At 42.3% G+C, this 18,656-nt stretch overlaps 1 protein-coding gene across 6 annotated transcripts in view; it reads left to right on the top strand.

Annotated features, from left to right (window-relative positions):
* Positions 1-18,656, top strand: part of SPIDR (scaffold protein involved in DNA repair) — a 318,808-nt gene that overhangs the window by 85,606 nt on the left and 214,546 nt on the right. For all 6 annotated transcript variants that reach the window (XM_038388517.2, XM_043507890.1, XM_043507888.1 and 3 more), the window contains one exon: positions 9,121-9,377. In XM_038388517.2, the coding sequence (XP_038244445.1) occupies positions 9,121-9,377 (257 nt within the window). The remainder of the gene's footprint in view (positions 1-9,120; positions 9,378-18,656) is intronic.

The following is an 18,656-nucleotide window of genomic DNA, read 5'->3' as shown; positions in this document are numbered from 1 at the left end:
CAGCCTGAGTCCCAGGGAGACTGGGGCTGGGCAGTTGGGGTTGGCAGCCCGAGCCCTGTCCCTGCGAGTGGGGGAGCCGGCAGCTTGAACCCCAGCACTTCGCGTGGAGCTGGCAGCCCGAGCCCCAGGGAGAGCGGGGCCAGGCAGTTGGGGCTGGCAGCCCGAGCCCTGCCCCTGTCAGTGGGGGAACCGGCCACCCGAACCCCAGGGAGAGCGGGGCTGGGCAGTTGGGGCTGGCAGCCCCAGCCCCGGCGGTCAGCGGGACCTGCAGCTTGAGTTCAGTTGACCAGGGTGGTCAACGGGGTCCAGCAGCAGGAGCCTTACGGAGTGCGGAGGAAATTTAAACTTAAATCCCTAGAAATATTAATTTTTAGGGGGGGGGTTACAAGATTTCACAGTTTAGTGAAAGGGGTTCATGGGCTGTTAAAGTTTGGGAACCTCTGCCTTAGACCAACCTGTTCTGAGACAGGCAGGCTGAAACAGCTTGCAGACATCTTCTGGACTGTAACCTGCAAAACCTGTTTGCCTCAAAAGGTGCTAATTCTGCTTAGAGTTGGAGACTAGAGGAATCCTGTAACTTCTATTTCTTCCTCCCTGCCGCTGGCTCCCCACTCCTTTTTACCTAGCTAAAGCTTCAGTAATCGGGAACTTTCCCACTAGGTCAGTGGAAAAATCTGTTCTGTTACAAGTTAAAACTGTTCCCTTGAGGTTTTACAAAATCGCAGCAGAAAAATGAATTTTTGGAGGAGCAAAACCATGTTTCAGCCTCTTCTTTCATTTGTTTTTTCTAAAACAAGTGGTGCTGTATGCAGTATGTTGGCAAATGAGTATTGTGTATTGGAAGGAGGTAGGATTGTGTGTGTGATGACGTGCATTTTTTTCTTTGAGAAGTCAGTGCCAGCTGTGCTTTTTCTGAGCCAAGGTAGTATCATCTGAACAAGGAATCACAGCCACTCTGTAACAATGGAGATCATTTGTTTTTCATTTTTGTTATTCTTTTTTGAGACAATGGGTGTTAGTTGCTTGTAATAGAAGCCACAAAATTTCCTCATTTAGGTTGAACTCTTTCCCGCTACTCTTGAACAATATTCTAGGCAAGATCTCATTTGTCCCTCCTCTTGGTTATTGGGGTTACTGTTTCCTCTAACACAGTTACTGTCACCACAGTTATTGTCCACCTGAAGAAGGTGAACAGTTTCCTGAAATAAATGACACTATGTAAAATTGCCTGAGAGGAGCTACCTCTAGAACAAACGTCAAAGGAATCAGAACAGGAGTATACCATTTTGGTGTCTTTTGAGTATTCAGAGTAGCAGCCATGTTAGTCTGTATTCGCAAAAAGAAAAGGAGTACTTATGGCACTTTAGAGACTAACACATTTATTTGAGCATAAGCTTTCGTGAACTACAGCTCACTTCGTCGGATGCATTCAGTGGAAAATACAGCGGGGAGATTTATATACACATACAGAGAACATGAAACAATGGGTTTTATCATACACACTGTAAGGAGAGTGAGCACTTAAGATGAGCTATTACCAGCAGGAAGGAGAGGGGAGAAGGAGGAAAACCTTTTGTGGTGATAATCAAGGTGGGCCATTTCCAGCAGTTAACAAGAACGTCTGAGGAATGGTGGGGGGGGAAGAAATAACATGGGGAAATAGTTATACTTTGTGTAATGACCCATCCACTCCCAGTCTCTATTCAAGCCTAAGTTAATTATATCCAGTTTGCAAATTAATTCCAATTCAGCAGTCTCTCGTTGGAGTCTGTTTCTGAAGTTTTTTTTGTTGAAGAATTGCAACTTTTAGGACTGTAATCGAGTGACCAAAGAGATTGAAGTGTTCTCCGACTGGTTTTTGAATGTTATCATTCTTGACGTCTGATTTGTGTCCATTTATTCTTTTATGTAGAGACTGTCCAGTTTGACCAATGTACATGGCAGAGGGGCATTGCTGGCACATGATGGCATGTATCACATTGGTAGATGCGCAGGTGAATGAGCCTCTGATAGTGTGGCTGATGTGATTAGGCCCTATGATGGTGTCCCCTGAATGGATATGTGGACAGAGTTGGCAACAGGCTTTGTTGCAAGGATAGGTTCCTGGGTTAGTGGTTCTGTTGTGTGGTGTGTGGTTGCTGGTGAGTATTTGCTTGAGGTTGGGGGGCTGTCTGTAAGCAAGGACTGGCCTGTCTCCCAAGATCTGTGAGAGTGATGGCTCGTCCTTCAGGATAGGTTGTAGATCCTTGATGATGCGTTGGAGAGGTTTTAGTTGGGGGCTGAAGGTGATGGCTGGTGGCGTTCTGTTATTTTCTTTGTTGGGCCTGTTCTGTAGTAGGTGACTTCTGGGTACTCTTCTGGCTCTGTCAATCTGTTTCTTCACTTGACAGAGCCAGAAGAGTACCCAGAAGTCACCTACTACAAGACAGGCCCAACAAAGAAAATAACTGCTTAATTGGAATTAATTTCAAACTGGATACAATTAACTTAGGCTTGAATAGAGACTGGGAGTGGATGGGTCCATTACACAAAGTAAAACTATTTCCCCATGTTATTTCTCCCCCCCCCACTCTACCGCCCCATTGTTCCTCAGACGTTCTTGTTAACTGCTGGAAATGGCCCACCTTGATTATCACCACAAAAGGTTTTCCTCCTCTTCCCCCCCCCCCCCATTCCTGCTGGTAATAGCTCATCTTAAGTGCTCACTCTCCTTACAGTGTGTATGATAAAACCCATTGTTTCATGTTCTCTGTATGTGTATATAAATCTCCCCACTGTATTTTCCACTGAATGCATCTGATGACGTAAGCTGTAGCTCACGAAAGCTTATGATCAAATAAATTTCTTAGTCTCTAAGGTGCCACAAGTACTCTTCTTTTTGAGTATTGTGCTATGATCTCCAGTCATTTTGGGGAGCATCCTATTTTTTAATTTTTTTTTTCTCTTTTCATTTTAATATTCACGTAGATAGCTTGTAAATAGGTGAGAAGTTACAGTAGGATTCCACAGAAGCTGGGAATGGGCAACAGGGGACGGATCACTTGATGATTGCCTGTTCTGTTCATTCCCTCTGGCATTATAGCACCTGGCATTAGCTACTGTCGGAAGATAGGATACTGGGCCAGATGGACCTTTGGTCTATCCAGTTTGGCCGTTCTTATGTTCTTAAGGCATATTGTCTTTGAACATCTGCAGGCTTAGACCAAATCCCTTCCAATTCCTTCACCCAATGGAAATTTTTCAAAAAATGTCCAATAGGCTTTCAGTGACAATACATGTTAGTACTAATGCTTTGAATTTGATCACATGTATACTTGGGGTAACCTGCAGCTAATAAAGTAGCTAATGCAAACACAGCTTCTGTTGTTGTGATCCTGACAGGACTTTCAATCTCAGAAATGTCAGAACTGTCTATATTTCAACGAGGGACCTCCAAAGAAAAGCCAATGTGTTGTTCCAGGAAATGGTGCTGTTAATTTAGAAGCTGATCTTCTTCCCTTAGAGACAGTAATGAACCCGTGCCCTGGCATCATGAGAGGAGCTGTGCTGCTGGAATTAAGGTCTTTCTGATGAGTCATTTAAAAATGAGGTGCTAACCACTTGTTAAAGATCTCATAGCATTGTTTAGAAGAGATGGGGTATTTGGTTCTGGTTAAATTCTAATTTTGAGAAACTACGACTTGTCGTATACAATTTCTTCTGCAGATACAAGTGGATGTAGCATTCTTTCTCGCTGTTTGTCCTAAATGATTATGTAATGTTTCTGTGCACGGTTAAACAGCTACTGCATTCCACCCAAGAGGACGGTTGCATTTCATTGTGTCGATGTAAGTGGCTATGTTGTGGCTTTAGTTGAGGTTGGGAGTGGTGATTGGTCAGCGTACTCAGGAGAGGCAACTGTTACTAGTTTTTTTTAAAGGGTGCAGTTGCACTCTCTGTGGTGTCAGCCTCAGAGTAATAATGCGTACAAAAGGGGATGTGGGGCATTGAGCAGGCCCAGTCACTTCCCATTTTGCCTATGTAACATCACCTTTAATGATATGGAGCACATCTGACTGTGCTAGTGCATGTGCACAGAGAGATTGCAAGGAAGCTTCCTGCACTTTTTCCTTCCCTTGTGCACCTAAACAAGCAGCCACAATTTGATCTGTACTTTACAAAGTAATTTGGTGTCCTTTGGGATGAAAGGCATTGCAAAAATTATAAGCTATTAATATTATAAACACATTGCATTATTGCTCCAGATAGGAAGTTTCAATTAATCTCCGCTATCAGTTTGGGCTTGCAGCTCCAAAAAATTAAGAACTAGTGATTTATCTATCTTATTACTCCTTTTTGTCATCATGGTTAACTCAGCTCACGCATTACTATTTAATCTCACAGACTCTGTCTGCTCTCTCTGTGGATATGCTGTCAGAAGAAAGGTGGTGTCTCCAATGGTACTGCACACACAAAAGCCTATACCCAAGAATTTAGGCTTTTAAGCAAAGGTGTAAATCTGAATTTAACCCTTAAGACTGAAAAGAAATACTTACTTTAACTGAATTATCTCCATGGATCTTAGTAAAAGATCTGGGGTTGAAGTCATAGTGTTTCAATGAACATTTTTCAAAATGGGGGGGAAAGCTTTAAAGAGAAAAATATGTATAGCTTTAAAGTCTTTATTCTTCTTTGAGTGCTTGCTCGTGCCGATTCCATTTTAGGTGTGTGTGTGCACCGTTGTCAGAGACTTTTGCCTTTAGTGGCATCCGTAGGGTTGGCTATGGTGCCTTCCGGAGTGCCACACTTATGCGTCAGTATATCAGGCGCCACCGGCCCTATGCCTCTCAGTTCCTTCTTACTACTCGTGGTGGTTGGTCGGAGTGCCTCTTTTCCTTGCCTAGCAAGTGGTCCGTGGTTTCTTTCCCTTTTGACTTAGTGGTCCAGCTCTAAATAGTTTTGTTGTTGTAGATTAGTTACTAAGTAGCTGTTAAGTATTGTAGTTAGTCAGTTAGGGTCCTGGTGGGGCTTTGCCTTAGATGAGGCATGCTCCGGTCGCTGGGTTTTAAGACCTGCGCTGACTGTAATAGGCCTATGCAGGTTAGTGACCTCCTTGGCAGTTGTCTGAAGTACCTGGGGAAATCCCACATCAAAGAAAAGTGTCACATCTGTAAAAACTTTTGTCCCAGGACACCACCTCATGGAGGCTGCTCTCTGCCCAGCCTCCGAGCTGTTCTGGGTGGACACACACGATGCCCAGCACTTGGTCCTCGGTTTGTGGCACACTCCCAACAGTGGGCTCTACCCTGCACCAATCTCCTTCACTGGTGCCCAAGAAGAAGTCTAAGAAACGTGACCCAGCACCGAGCAACACAGACCAAAGGGCATTTGGTAAAGGACCCTGTTTTGGGCTGCCTGCCCATGCCGGAGTTGCAAGGGGACACTTCCCCAAGGGAACCTCCTTCGTGATCTGCTGCTGACTCCAGGGGATGGTAGGGCAGAGCTCTTTATCGCCATGCCTCTGGTCTCCGTATCAGCCCAGGTCACCAGTTTGCTGCCACAGATCGCCGGCACCGTGCTCCCAGTCTCTGCCCTCGTGTTGAGACTTGCCCAGAGGGAAGTGCCAGTATTCGTATGGTCAGCACCAGTCATCCTCATGTCAACCCTCTGCAGGCCGACGATCACCGTCACCTAGACCAGGGGGACTCTCCCTAGCACAGCGCCGCTCCCCCTACTCCTGGCACTGGTCTGCCTACTCAAGGCACTGGTCACCCACATTGGCAGTTAGCTGCCAGAATCAGGGGTCAACGGCCCTGCCATGGTCATGGGAGGAGGATGAGGAAGTTCAGCCCCTTGCCAAGACAGCACCATCGTGACTGGGCTCCTGAGGCTGCGTCCACCTCAGCGATGCCGTCCTGGCAGCAGGGCCAGTGGCCAGCACAATGGCCTTACTGGAGTGCCTGGGGCGTGCTGGTTATGCTAATGCCCCCATCTCACCAATTGTTGGTCACTGTGTTGGACAACCACCAAATGGCACCGGACTGGGTGCATGAAGTGCAAGCAGATGCTGAGGTCGAGGGACAGGTGCCTCTGACAGGTGCCCACATCCCCGGGGGATGATGCTCTGGGCCGTCCCCAGGGGTTCAGTCATCCTCTCCAGATGAGGCTGTGGCAGAGCCCATTCATGCTAGCCCAGCAGACAACTTTAAAAAGCACCAAGCCCTACTCCGAAATGTGGCCACTAACTTAGGTCTAGAGTGGAAGAGATGGTTGAAAAATCAGACGCTTTGTTTAATGTGCTTTCTGCATCCACCCCCGCATATGCTCCCAGTGCATGAAGGGGTCCTAAAGATTACCAAAGCCCTCTGGCAAACCCCATCCTCAAGCCTGCCCACTTCTAAGAGGGCTGAGGAAAAAGTATTTCGTCCCTGCCAAGGGGTTCCAATCCTTATACAAGCCCCCACCCCTGGTTTATTAGTTCATTAGTTGTTTGTTTCGGTGGCCAACGAGAAAGACAGGCAAGGGCATTCTAGTTCCACCCGCAAAAATAAGGAGGTTAAAAGACTAGACCTTTTCTGGCTTTCAGTGATAGTATGTGTTAGTACTCGCCTCGCTTATTCTAAAAAAAATAACAAGATGGGATTGCTTGGGAAATTAATAGTTTTAATATGTGTATAGTAATAAATTCCAACAAAAATATTGCCTTGATTTAGGGGGAAAATACTTAAGCATGTGTTTAACTCCCATTAAATTCAATGGGTCTTAAGCACATCCTTAGAGTTAAGAGCATGTTTAATTGCTTTCCTCATTTGGGATCTATGTGCACAAACTACTTCGTTTGCATCCCTTTTTTTGTTTTTGATGTGATGAGCATTACAGCCATTTATCCCAGTAAACTCAAATCTCTTCAAAAGCAAAAGAATGTATCCAAGGGTTATCTAAAAATAAAGAGTTGGTGAACTAATTTATTACTGTGTGAAACCTTTTTATTTCTGGTTGCATTTCCAGGAGGAAAGCATTGTCCTTTTAAAAAAACAAAAAAACCCACGCCTCCCCCACTGTTTGCTAAAATACAATGTTGATAGCCTTTTGTTTAATATTAGCCTGCTTTTTTGGGGGCAGGGGCCTAAATACATTTTTTTTGCCATTCTTTTTTCCTTCTGAGTAATTTTAAAAGTCCTTCCAACTCTTTTTGAAAGCATGTGTGTGTTCATTGAACTTTAACCATGCATCTCATAATTTACACTAACCTTGCGTTGGAGAAAAATTTAGAGAACTTTTTAAAAAATACAGTTAAACACAATGTTCTGTTGCAAATAATTAGGTTAATTATTGACAGATGACACTGCTAGCTTCTTGAGAGGAGGCACTAACCTCAATTATCATGATGGCATCAATGATTTAAAGTCTTCATTGGAGATTTTGTCTGCCTTGCTGGCTCCATGGGAAAAGATAGTCTGTGGTCAAGGGCACTGTTAACTGATGAAAATTTGACCTTGAGCAAGTTACTTACTTTCTCTCTTTTTTTTCAGTTCCCCTTCTGTAAAGTGAGGATAATACTTTCAAAGAGCCAAATAGACTGATAATTGTGACAATAATTCTGAGTCATGTATCTTGTCTACACTGAGGCGTTCTTTTGTCAAACTGTCCCAGTGTTGCAACAGCACTATTATAGCTCCACTGGCAATAGAGGGACTACTAGTGAATACCAGCTCCCAGCAATTTTATTATGGTATCATGTAACCTGCCTTAGAGCAGTGACGGGGCGGTAGGTGTGTGTAATTTTTGGTGGTGCCCAGAACAGGTCCAAGTCCTGCCCTGCCTCCCACACCTGCCTAAGGCTCTGGGAAGGGTGCAGGCTCTGGGCTGAGGCAGGGGGTTGGGATGCAGAAGGGGATGTAGGGTTTGGGTCCTGGGTGCGGGGTCTGGGCTGGGACAGGGGTTGGGCTGCAGGAGGGGGTTCAGGCTGCAGGTTCTGGGAGAGAGTTTGGGTGCGGGAGGGGTGCGGGCTCTGGGAGGGAGTTTGGGTGCGGGAGGGGTGCGGGCTCTGGGCTGGGAGAGGGGGTTGGGGTGCAGGAGGAGGTGTGGGAGGGAGTTTGGGGTGCTGGGTGCAGGAGGGGGTGTGGGCTCTGGAAGGAGGTTTGGGTGCTGGGTGCAGGCTCTGGGCTGAGACAGAGGGTGGGGGTGAGGGGCATGGGGATGTGCCAGGGATGAGGAGTTTGGGGTGCAGCAGGCAGGCTGGAACAGGGGGCCAGAGAGGAGGACTCTCCCCAGTCCTCTCCCCGCTGGCAGCAGTGAGCTCCGGGGGAAGAGGGAAAGAGGGGGCCCTTCCTCAGCATGACACTCACCTAAGCCACCCCAGCTGCTGCTGCTCAGGTGGTCCAGCTAGGATAAGCCCTCAGAGTCGCCTGGTGGGGGAAGAAGGCTGTCATGTACCTTCTCCTCCCTCCCTTCGCAGGCGCAGCAGCCGCCTCAGTCTGCCCCCAGCGCCACTCCCTTGTAGCCAGCCGTGGCAGCAGCCAGCGAGGGAGTGCAGTGCGGAGCTGCAGGGGGCAGCCACCTGTTGCCCAAGGCAGGCGGGGAGGTGGCAGGCAGGCCCTGTGGGATGTTCCAGGGGAGGTGCATGGGGATGGCAGGCTGGGCTGGAGGAGAGACCCAGCTACAAACATTCGTGGAGTCGGGCTCTCTGGGCCCTGAATTTGCTGGAGCCCAGACACCACGGGCCCATACAACTTGCCGTCCCTGAGCAGTGATAGGAGAATTTGAGGAAAACCTCAATGTAGACAAGGCCCATGAGTCAGCTTTAGTGGAAGTTACAGGCCTTAATATTCTACAACATCCTCTGCCATGAGATTTTGTATATCAGTGTATAAAAACATTACTTAAAGGAATCGTGTCCATTCTATGAGCTGGAAATTAGGGGTCCTGAGGGGCAGCTTTAAGTCCCTTTAGAACAAAGCTGACTTAACCCAGTATTTCAGTATAGCTGGATAGTCAGTAAAGAGATCTTTAGATTGTTGGAGTCAACTATTTTCCCCAACTTGAGAAACCTACATCCAAAAAAATAAATCAGATGTACTCTTCTGTCAGTGTGTGTTTAAACTTGATGTTCTATGTTTGTTCTTATTTTCATATGTCCAGACAGTTTCTACAGAAATTTCTGAATATTCATCTGAGAGTGAAAACCTGGAAGAAGGCCAGGTGGACACAGAGTCTTCTAATTTTGGATTTAGGAAAAAGCTACAATCAAGTTCTGAAGCAGATCTGGCACAGGCTACAGGCAGATCTGCAAGTGACTGGCTAAAATCTGCACAGGCGCTTCTGCAGACACCTAAGAAACAATCGGAGAAGACCTCAAGGACTCCAGAAGATTCTGCAAAGAAAAGGAAATTGCTGAGGTAGATTACAATTCTTTTTTAAGGAAAAACTTCAAAACTGAAAAAATCAGAATTAACCAACATTTATCAAAAACAGTAGAATCTATTATAAGATTAATTTCTTTTTATAGTTAAAATTTTAAAGAAGAAAAATTTACTCAGACGCTCTCTCATCTACTAATAGGCAAACTGTAAAAAAAATAAAAAAAAAGAGAGAGAGAGCATTTTCTGTTTTGAAATCAGTGAGGAAAGCACTGGATTTTGAACTCCAGCTCTCTAAGTTTCAGTATGGTTTAGCTTTTTTAATAGTGATTTAAAATACCTTACAGACACTAATTCTATCCCCCTTGCCAGCTTTTTTAGGCCAGACTGCAGGGATAAGTGAGCTTTAGGATTGAAGTCAGAATAGAAGTACAGTAGAACCCCGTTTATCCAAGCCTCCATTATCAGGCTCTCTGTAGTAAATGAACCACCAGCACACACACGAATATTGGACATTGACACTGCAGGTCCGGATGGCAGGGCTCCGGCTTTTTTGCATTCTGTAGCATAACCACATGATGTGACTAGCCATCAGGGATTGATAGACCCCGTCAGGTTTCAGAATTCTCTAAAGAACAAAATTGTAGATGGTGGCCCATTCTGGTGCTGTGCTGGTAGCACATCATTGTCATCTTTAGTTCTCAGCTGTCAGAACTGTAGCTCCTAAGCATCCTCTCATTATATATATCAATCTTGTATGTCACTTTGTGCAATCCTATCCCTTAGTAGAAGTAAACAAAAAAAAAATCCATTCCGTTTTCCCATGCTAATAATGATAGCTGGGATAAATAAAGGGGAAGGAATCCAAGCCAAAATAGGGAAAGAACAGGTTAGAGAATACTAAGGTAAGTTAAATGTGTTCAAGTTGGCAAGGCCTGATGAAACTCATCATACGGTACTTAAGGAACTAGCTGAAGCAATCTTGGAACCATTAGCAATTATTTTTCAGAACTCATGGAGGACAGGTGAGATCCTGAGGATTGGCGAAGAACAAACGTAAAACCTATCTTTATAAAGGGGAACCAAGAGGACACCAGGAATTATAAACCAGTCCGCCTAACTTTGATACCTGGAAAGATACTGGAACAAATTATTAATTGTGCTGTCAAGTGATTAAAAAAAATAAATGCGATTAATTGTGCGATTAAAAAAATTATTTGCATGATTAATCGCACTGTTAAACAATATTAGAATACCGTTTAAATATTTTTGGATGTTTTCTGCATTTTCAACACAGAATACAAAGTGCACAGTGCTCACTTTATATTTATTTTTGATTACAAGTATTTGCATTGTAAAAAAACAAAAGAAATAGTATTTTTCAATTCACCTAATAGAAGTACTGTAGTGCAATCTCTTTGTCATGAAAGTTGAACTTACAAATGTAGAATTATGTACAAAAAAATAAAACAATGTAAAATTTTAGAGCCTACAAATCTAGTCAGTCCTATTTCTTGTTCAGCCAATCACTAAGACAAACACATTTGTTTACATTTACAGGAGATAATGCTGCCCACTTCTTATTTACAATGTCACCTGACAGTGAGAACAGGTGTTCACATGGCACTGTTGTAGCCGGCGTTGCAAAGTATTTATGTGCCAGATATGCTAAACATTCATATGCCCCTTCATTCTTCTACCACCATTCCAGAGGACATGCATCTGTGCTGATGACAGGTTCTGCTCAATAACAATCCAAAGCAGTGCAGATGCATGTTCATTTTCATCATCTGAGTCAGAGGTCACCAGCAGAAAGTTGATTTTATTTTTTGGTGGCTCAGGTTCTGTAGTTTCCACATCAGAGTGTTGCTCTTTTAAGACTTCGGAAAGCATGCTCCACCTCTCATCCCTCCCAGATTTTGGAAGGCACTTCAGATTCTTAAACCTTAGGTTGAGTGCTGTAGCTATCTTTAGAAATCTCACATTAGTATCTTCTTTGCATTTTGTGAAATCTGAAGTAAAAGTGTTCTTAAATTGAACAACATGTTCTGGGTCATGATCCGAGACTGCTATAACATGAAATATATGGCAGAATGTGGGTAAAACAGAGCAGGGGACATACAGTTCTCTCCCAAGGAGTTCAGTCACAAATTTAATTAACATTTTTTTTTTACGAGCATCATCAGCATGGAAGCATGTCTTCTGGAATGGTGGCCGAAGCATGAAGTGGCATATGAATGTTTAGCATATCTGGCACTTAAAAACCTTGCAGTGCTGGCTACAAAAGTGCCATGCAAATGCTTGTTCCCACTTTCAGGTGACATTGTAAATAAGAAGAGGGCAGCACTATCTCCAGTAAATGTAAACAAGCTTGTTTGTCTTAGCAATTGGCTGAACAAGCAGTAGGACTGAGTGGACTTGTAGGCTCTGAAGTTTTATATTGTTTTGTTTTTGCGTGCAGTTATATAACAAAAAAAATCTACATTTGTAAGTTGCACTTTCACGACAGATTGTACTACAGTACTTGTCTGTGGTGAATTGAAAAATCCTATTTATCATTTTTACAGTGCAAATATTTGTAATCAGAAATAATATACAGTTTGATTTCAATTACAACACAGAATATAATATATATAAAAACGTAGAAAAATATCAAATATTTAATTTCAATTTAACAGTGATTAAAACTGCAATTAATCGCAATTAATTTTTTTGAGTTAATCATGGTGAGTTAACTGTGATTGATCGATAGCCCTAATTATTAAACTATCCTCTAAGCCCTAGAGATAATAGTATTATAAGGAATAGCCAGGATGGATTTGTCAAGAACAAATCATGCCAAACCCATCTCATTTCTCCTCCTTTGACAGGGTTACTGGCGTAGCGGATGGGGAGAAGTAGTAGATATAACGTATCTTGATTTTAGAAAGACTTTTGGCACAATCCCACATGACATTCTTATAAGCAAACTAGGGAAATGCGGTCTAGATTAATTTACTATAAGTTGGGTGCACAACTGGTTGAAAGACCAGACTCAAAGACTAGTTATCAGTAGTTCACTGTCAAACTGGGAGGACATATCTAGTGGGAACCCGCCTGAGTCAATCCTGGGTCTGATACTATTCAATATTTTCATTAATGACTTGGAGTGGAGAGCATGCTTATAAAGTTTGCAGATGACAACATGCAGGAAGGGTTGCAAGCACTTTGGAGGACAGGATTAATATTCAAAATGACCTTGACAAATTGGAGAACTGGTCTGAATTCAACAACATGAAATTCAATAAAGATAAGTGTGAAGTACTTAAGCTAGGAAGGAAAAATGAAATGTACAACTACAAAATGGGGAATAACTGACTAGCTGGTAGGACCATTGAAAAGGATCTGGGGTATAGTGGATCACAAGTTGAACATGAGTCATCAGTGTGATGCAGTTGAGAAAAAGGTTAATATCTTTTTGTAGTAACAGGAATGTTTGTATGTAAGACAAGGGAAGTAATTGTTCTGCTCTACTTGGTACTAGTAAGGCCTCAGTCGGAGTACTGTGTCCAATTTTGGGTGCCACACTTGAGGAAAGATGTGGACAAACCGCAAAGAACTCAGAGGAGAGCAAGGATTTAGAAAACCTGATCTGTGAGGAAAGGTTAAAAAAAAGACTGGGCATGTTTAGTCTTGAGAAAAAGAAGAGAGGAGATCAATTGTTTTCTATGTCCACGGAAGGTAGGACAAGAAGTAATGGCTTAATTTGCAGCAAGGGAGCATTAGTTTAGATATTAAGAAACACTTTCTAACTGTAAGGACAGTTAAGCTCTGGAATAGGTTTTCAAGGGAGATGATGGAATCCCAGTCAGTGAACAGGTTAGACAAACCCCCATCAGGGATAATCTAGTTTTACTTGGTCCTGCCTCAGCACAGGGGACTGTTAACTTTTTGAGGTCCCATCCAGCCCTATAGTTCTATGATTCTTGATTGTATGTTACTGCACTGCATAGTAACTAGTTTCCAAGGGGTTGTTTTGTTATTAAGGAAGCAGTGTAACCATAACTAATGAGAGATGGCTTATGCTGGTGTTCAGGTAGTAAAGTGTTGTTCCCATGCTTTCCACCACACACAAATCTTGAATTGGAGACCTTATCTACACTAAAAAAAATTTGCATGATTTTAACATCAGACAAGGCCAAAGGGAATGTGTAGCAGCCACCACCCTTTAGGAACCTTATTTCTGCAGTCTGTTCTTTCACACTTAGAGTTCCATTATGAAGGGTAGAAGGAAGAAAATATTTGAGGTTTTATAGAGTTTGTTGCATGGATTAAACCAATAATTGTTTATTCATAATACTGGTAAACAAGGAAACTTAAAGACAAAGTGTAGATAAAATGTGATGAACAGTTGCTATAAAACTCAGCTTTTTGTGGCTGAAAATAAATGTCTCGTGAAGGTTTTATGGGTTTCTAGCTTTTTCAAGTAAGATTTTATTTTCATCAGCAAAACTGACCAATTATTCTGAGGTCTGCTGGTCAGTTCAAGAAATGCAGACTTTGTACAATGTTAACTCTTCTGTTTCCAGATCTGTCACTTTGTAATATTTTTTTCCAGCTATCATGAATCTTTCCTGTATCAGTACAATTCCTTTTATACTTTATTAAAATTCTTTTCTTGGATTGTTTTGAGCAGGTTAAGAAAGTTTTATCTAATTATTTGATATGTAATTGTACTAAAGATTTGATCTGCTAGAATGCATGTATTACTTTTCAAAGGACCAGAAAATACAGAATGTCCTGGTATTCCACACAGTAAAACACAACCAATTTCTATCATACAAGGCCAGCAGAGGCCCTGAATATAAAATAAAATGCCAAGGGAAAAAGGAGCTTGTTTATACTATCTAATTTGATCTGTTTTCCTCACATATGGATACAAATAGTATGAAATCTTCACAGCTAGAGCCTAATTTCTCTGAACATCCTGATCTGATAAAACACTGGAATTATAAACGCTAAGTAAAATTTCACTTGATAATTTATTCCTGGACAAAGAGGACATAACTGAAATGCATCAGAGCTACCGCCTGGATGCATCATTTGTAAAAAATTGCTTTGTTTGCTGATGGTTTAGCTGGCAGCCCTCACTAATGCATGATCCATGTACTTGTCAAAGATTGAAGGCTGTCTGTAAACTGAAAATGAGGCTAATGCCCCCTGCCTTGTTGTTCATGTCAGGTGATGCATATTAATGGAGGGAGCAGACAGCTTTTTGAGCAAAAATACTTTTTACCTAAAACAAAAAAATCCCAATTTTAACTTTAAATTACTAGCTATAGCCTGTTTAGAATTGTCTAACAGGACATAGCTGTGCCTTACCAAAGAGGAGTCAGTTTGGTGCCTTTTCTTTTTTGGCCCTGGAATCATAGTCTGGTGTTATGTGCAAGCCTTTGGGAGACAAATTGGCAGACAAGTCTCTGAGTCAGAGATCATGCCTCAGTATCTAGTCTGTAAGAGCAAAGGCAGGGAATCCATAGGGATACTTTGCTTTGACTGGCCCCAATTAAAGCTGCTGCTCTGGTCTCCGCTTCTGTTTGGACTTCTCTTCCTTAGCCTTCTGCCATTTTTGTTTTGCCAGCACTTGTATGAACAAATCAGCTACAGGTAAAATTCAAACCAGGAATAAAACCAAGAAAATAACTTATCATTGTGAACAAGGACACTTATTTGGATCGAATTTCCATAGTTTTGGTAAGATTCTCCATGTGTGATAAGAGAGGTGGGTCATCTGTCCCTGAACTGTAGTCCTCTCCTCTGTCTACCTCCCCTCCTCAGGTTAGGGGGAAGAGACGTGTGTCATATTTAGACTCTCAGAGGTCGAAAAAATCCATATGTAGGCCTCCATGCTCCTGTTGTTTAGAGCAATAGTTTTCAACCTGTGGTCTGCAGACCCCTGGAGGTTCACACACTATGCCTAAGATTTCCAAAGGGGCCTGTAGCTCCATTCAGAAATGTTTAGGGTCTGCAAAGGGAAAAAGGTTGAGAACCATTGGTTTAGAAGAAAAGCTCTCTCTGCTTTTTTTTTTTTTGGGGGGGGGGGAAGAGAGTGTGGGGGGGAATGGATTAAGAAATTCCTGGTAAACTTTTCAACTAGAATTTTTGAAGTACGTGGTTAAAAAAGGTAATTAATACCCTGGAAACCGAGAAGGAACAAACCAGGCCCTACTAGACCTCCCCAAAAGTTTCTTCCTTCTTGTTTCAAACAGGGCCGTTAAATTCCTCTGATAAATTCAGTGGAGGTGGTTGTCGTACTTAGAAGAACAGGAACACAAACTCTCTACCAAATTTTATCATATGCAAAAAGACAAATTGCAGGTTGTAAATTTTACAAATGCAGTTTCATCCCTGGAAAGAATAACAATGTAGTTGTTGGGCAGGGATGTGAAAAAAACATGATGGAAAAAGAGGATTTCCATCAACATAGTTAACTTCAGTCAGGGATGTAGTGTTCTTAGACTGATAGAAAGACACTCTCTGTCAAAGTAGGCTTCATCTATACTACGGGGATATGCCAACTGAGCTATGCCAGTATAGCCTCTGTAGTCCAGACATATCCTCAGCAACTATCTCTAGGGCTGAGAGGGGACTTGCAAGGCAACTACTTTGACAAACTTCCATAAGCTGTCTTTCTGTATGTATATACAGTACTTTGTACAGTGAGTACCCAATAATGATTGGGCAATGCTACAATACAAATAATTAATGACCTAATGATCAATTGTGAAATAGGTAACAATGTTGACAGTTAAAGAGTACTCATTAGTTTTATAAGTTAACACTACATTGAGCTGAATTGGATGACTAACACTTCTCAGAATTGTTACAAAAATTCTAACTTGAACTGAGCGTAATCTTCACAACCATGAGGGCTAGCGAGTGGGAGCTGAGATTCTGGAACCACAGTTCTTTGTCAGTGGGTGAATTCTGCAGTGAAGTCTATGGCTGTGAAATCACCGATTAAATGGGACCCTGACTATGAGAATAAAATATGTTTAGGAGATGCTATATTGCTGTAACTGTTTGTTTGTTTATTGCTCTTAAATTCAAATGAACTGGAAACTAGTAAACTCAGATGACCCATATTTAATGGGATTGGTTTTGATAATTTAAATAATGAAAATAGATTCCAAACACTTTAAAAAAGGAACAAATAAACAAGATAAACTTCTCTAAACCCAACTTACCCCGCATTACACTTGCATGCTCAAAGTGCAGTACAGATTATCTTTTAAATTTAGCTTCACTGGGGTTGGGCCTCAACGGCCAGTAAGTCTTAGTCTACATTTAAAATTTAGATTGACATAGCTACAGATATGAACTATTCATACCCCTGAGTGCCATAGCTAGGACGACCTAACTCCCCATGTAGAAGCAGCGAGGTTGAGGGAAGAATGCTTCCATGGTCCTAGCTACCATTGCTCAGGGAGGTGGTGGTCCTACAGTGAAAAGTTCATGTTAAGTACTGAACTAGTTCATGTATCCTGCTTCTTAAATTGGAGTCTTTCCTAGGGGATTTCACTGGATAAAATAGGTTTTAGAGTAGCAGCCATGTTAGTCTGTATTTACAAAAAGAAAAGGAGTACTTGTGGCACCTTAGAGACTTAGAGTCTTTAAGGTGACACAAGTACTCCTTTTCTTTTTACTGCATAAAATAGTGACACCAGATAAAATATGGAAAAATTGTGGGCAATGGAGAATGTATGATTGGTTACCTTTGCATAATAGGTGGCTAAATGAATGCACATGTTAAATTGTTTCACAAAAAATTGTTCTTTCTTGGGAAAGGTTGACGTGCCAAGCAATATGACATAAATCTCAAAGTATGCTATTTGTTATATAAAAACATACTGTCCACCTCCTTCACAGAAAAGAATCATATTTTATTCTTCAAAATGACATTTGCCACCTGTCAAATTATATACACCAAAATGTAAGTCAATCATATAGGCCAATTAAGTACATCATAGTGTCTGGATCTGCCAAAAAAGGAAATATGGCATTTGAAAATATCATACCCTTCCACCCCTTCCCGAGGCACACAGCTGCACAAAGAAACACAACCACAGTTGAGTTCAAGAGCTAGTTACAAGAGGCCCTGCATTGATGCCAATGTCTGACAAAATGAAGCAAGACCACAGCAAATACTAGCATCAACAAAGGCCTGCATCACAGATTCCAGCAAAATGAGGAAGTCATAAGATAGAACATGACAACAACCCCTGAAGCTGATGCAGAGTAAAAATGGTATACCTTGAAATCTTGTCAAAAGCAAGTAACAGAGCCCAGGTCAGCTGACTAGGGCTTGCAGGGCTTGTGCTGTAGGGCTAAAAATAGCAGTGTTAGCATTCAGGCTTGGGCAGGAGCCTGGGTTCCATGACCCTCCCCCTTCGCCAGGTGTCAAAGCCTGGGCTCCAGCAAAGCCAAAACATCTATTCTAGTTTTTTTAGGGCGGGTCTACAATACTGCAGTAAGTCGACCTAAGTTACACTACTTCAGTTAAAAGAAAAGGAGGACTTGTGGCACCTTAGAGACTAACAAATTTATTTGAGCATAAGCTTTCGTGAACTACAGCTCACTTCATCGGATACATTCAGTGGAAAATATAGTGGGGAGATTTATATACACCGAGAACATGAAACAATGGGTGTTACCATACACACTGTAAGGAGAGTCATCACTTAAGGTAAGCTATTACCAGCAGGAGAGAAGAAAAAAAACCTTTTGTAGTGATAATCAAGGTGGGCCATTTCCAGCAGTTGACAAGAATGTCTGAGGAACAGTGGGGGGTGGGGAGGAGGGAAATAAACATGGGGAAATAGTTTTACTTTGTGTAATGACCCATCTTTAGTCTTTATTCAAGCCTAAATTAATTGTATCCAGTTTGCAAATTAATTCCAATTCAGCAGTCTCTTGTTGGAGTCTGTTTTTGAAGTTTTTTTGTTGAAGAATTGCAATTTTTAGGTCTGTAATCGAGTGACCAAAGAGATTGAAGTGTTCTCCGACTGGTTTTTGAATGTTATCATTCTTGATGTCTGATTTGTGTCCATTTATTCTTTTATGTAGAGACTGTCCAGTTTGAGCAATGTACATGGCAGAGGGGCATTGCTGGCACATGATGGCATATATCACATTGGTAGATGCACAGGTGAACGAGCCTCTGATAGTGTGGCTGATGTGATTAGGTCCTATGATGGTGTCCCCTGAATAGATATGTGGACAGAGTTGGCAACGGGCTTTGTTGCAAGGATAGGTTCCTGGGTTAGTGTTTCTGTTGTG

The sequence above is a fragment of the Dermochelys coriacea genome, chromosome 2 (assembly GCF_009764565.3).
Source record: "Dermochelys coriacea isolate rDerCor1 chromosome 2, rDerCor1.pri.v4, whole genome shotgun sequence".
NCBI classification, from domain to species: Eukaryota; Metazoa; Chordata; order Testudines; family Dermochelyidae; genus Dermochelys; species Dermochelys coriacea.
The sequence above is the reverse complement of the archived record's forward strand: the minus strand, read 5'-3'. Positions and strand labels throughout refer to the sequence as shown.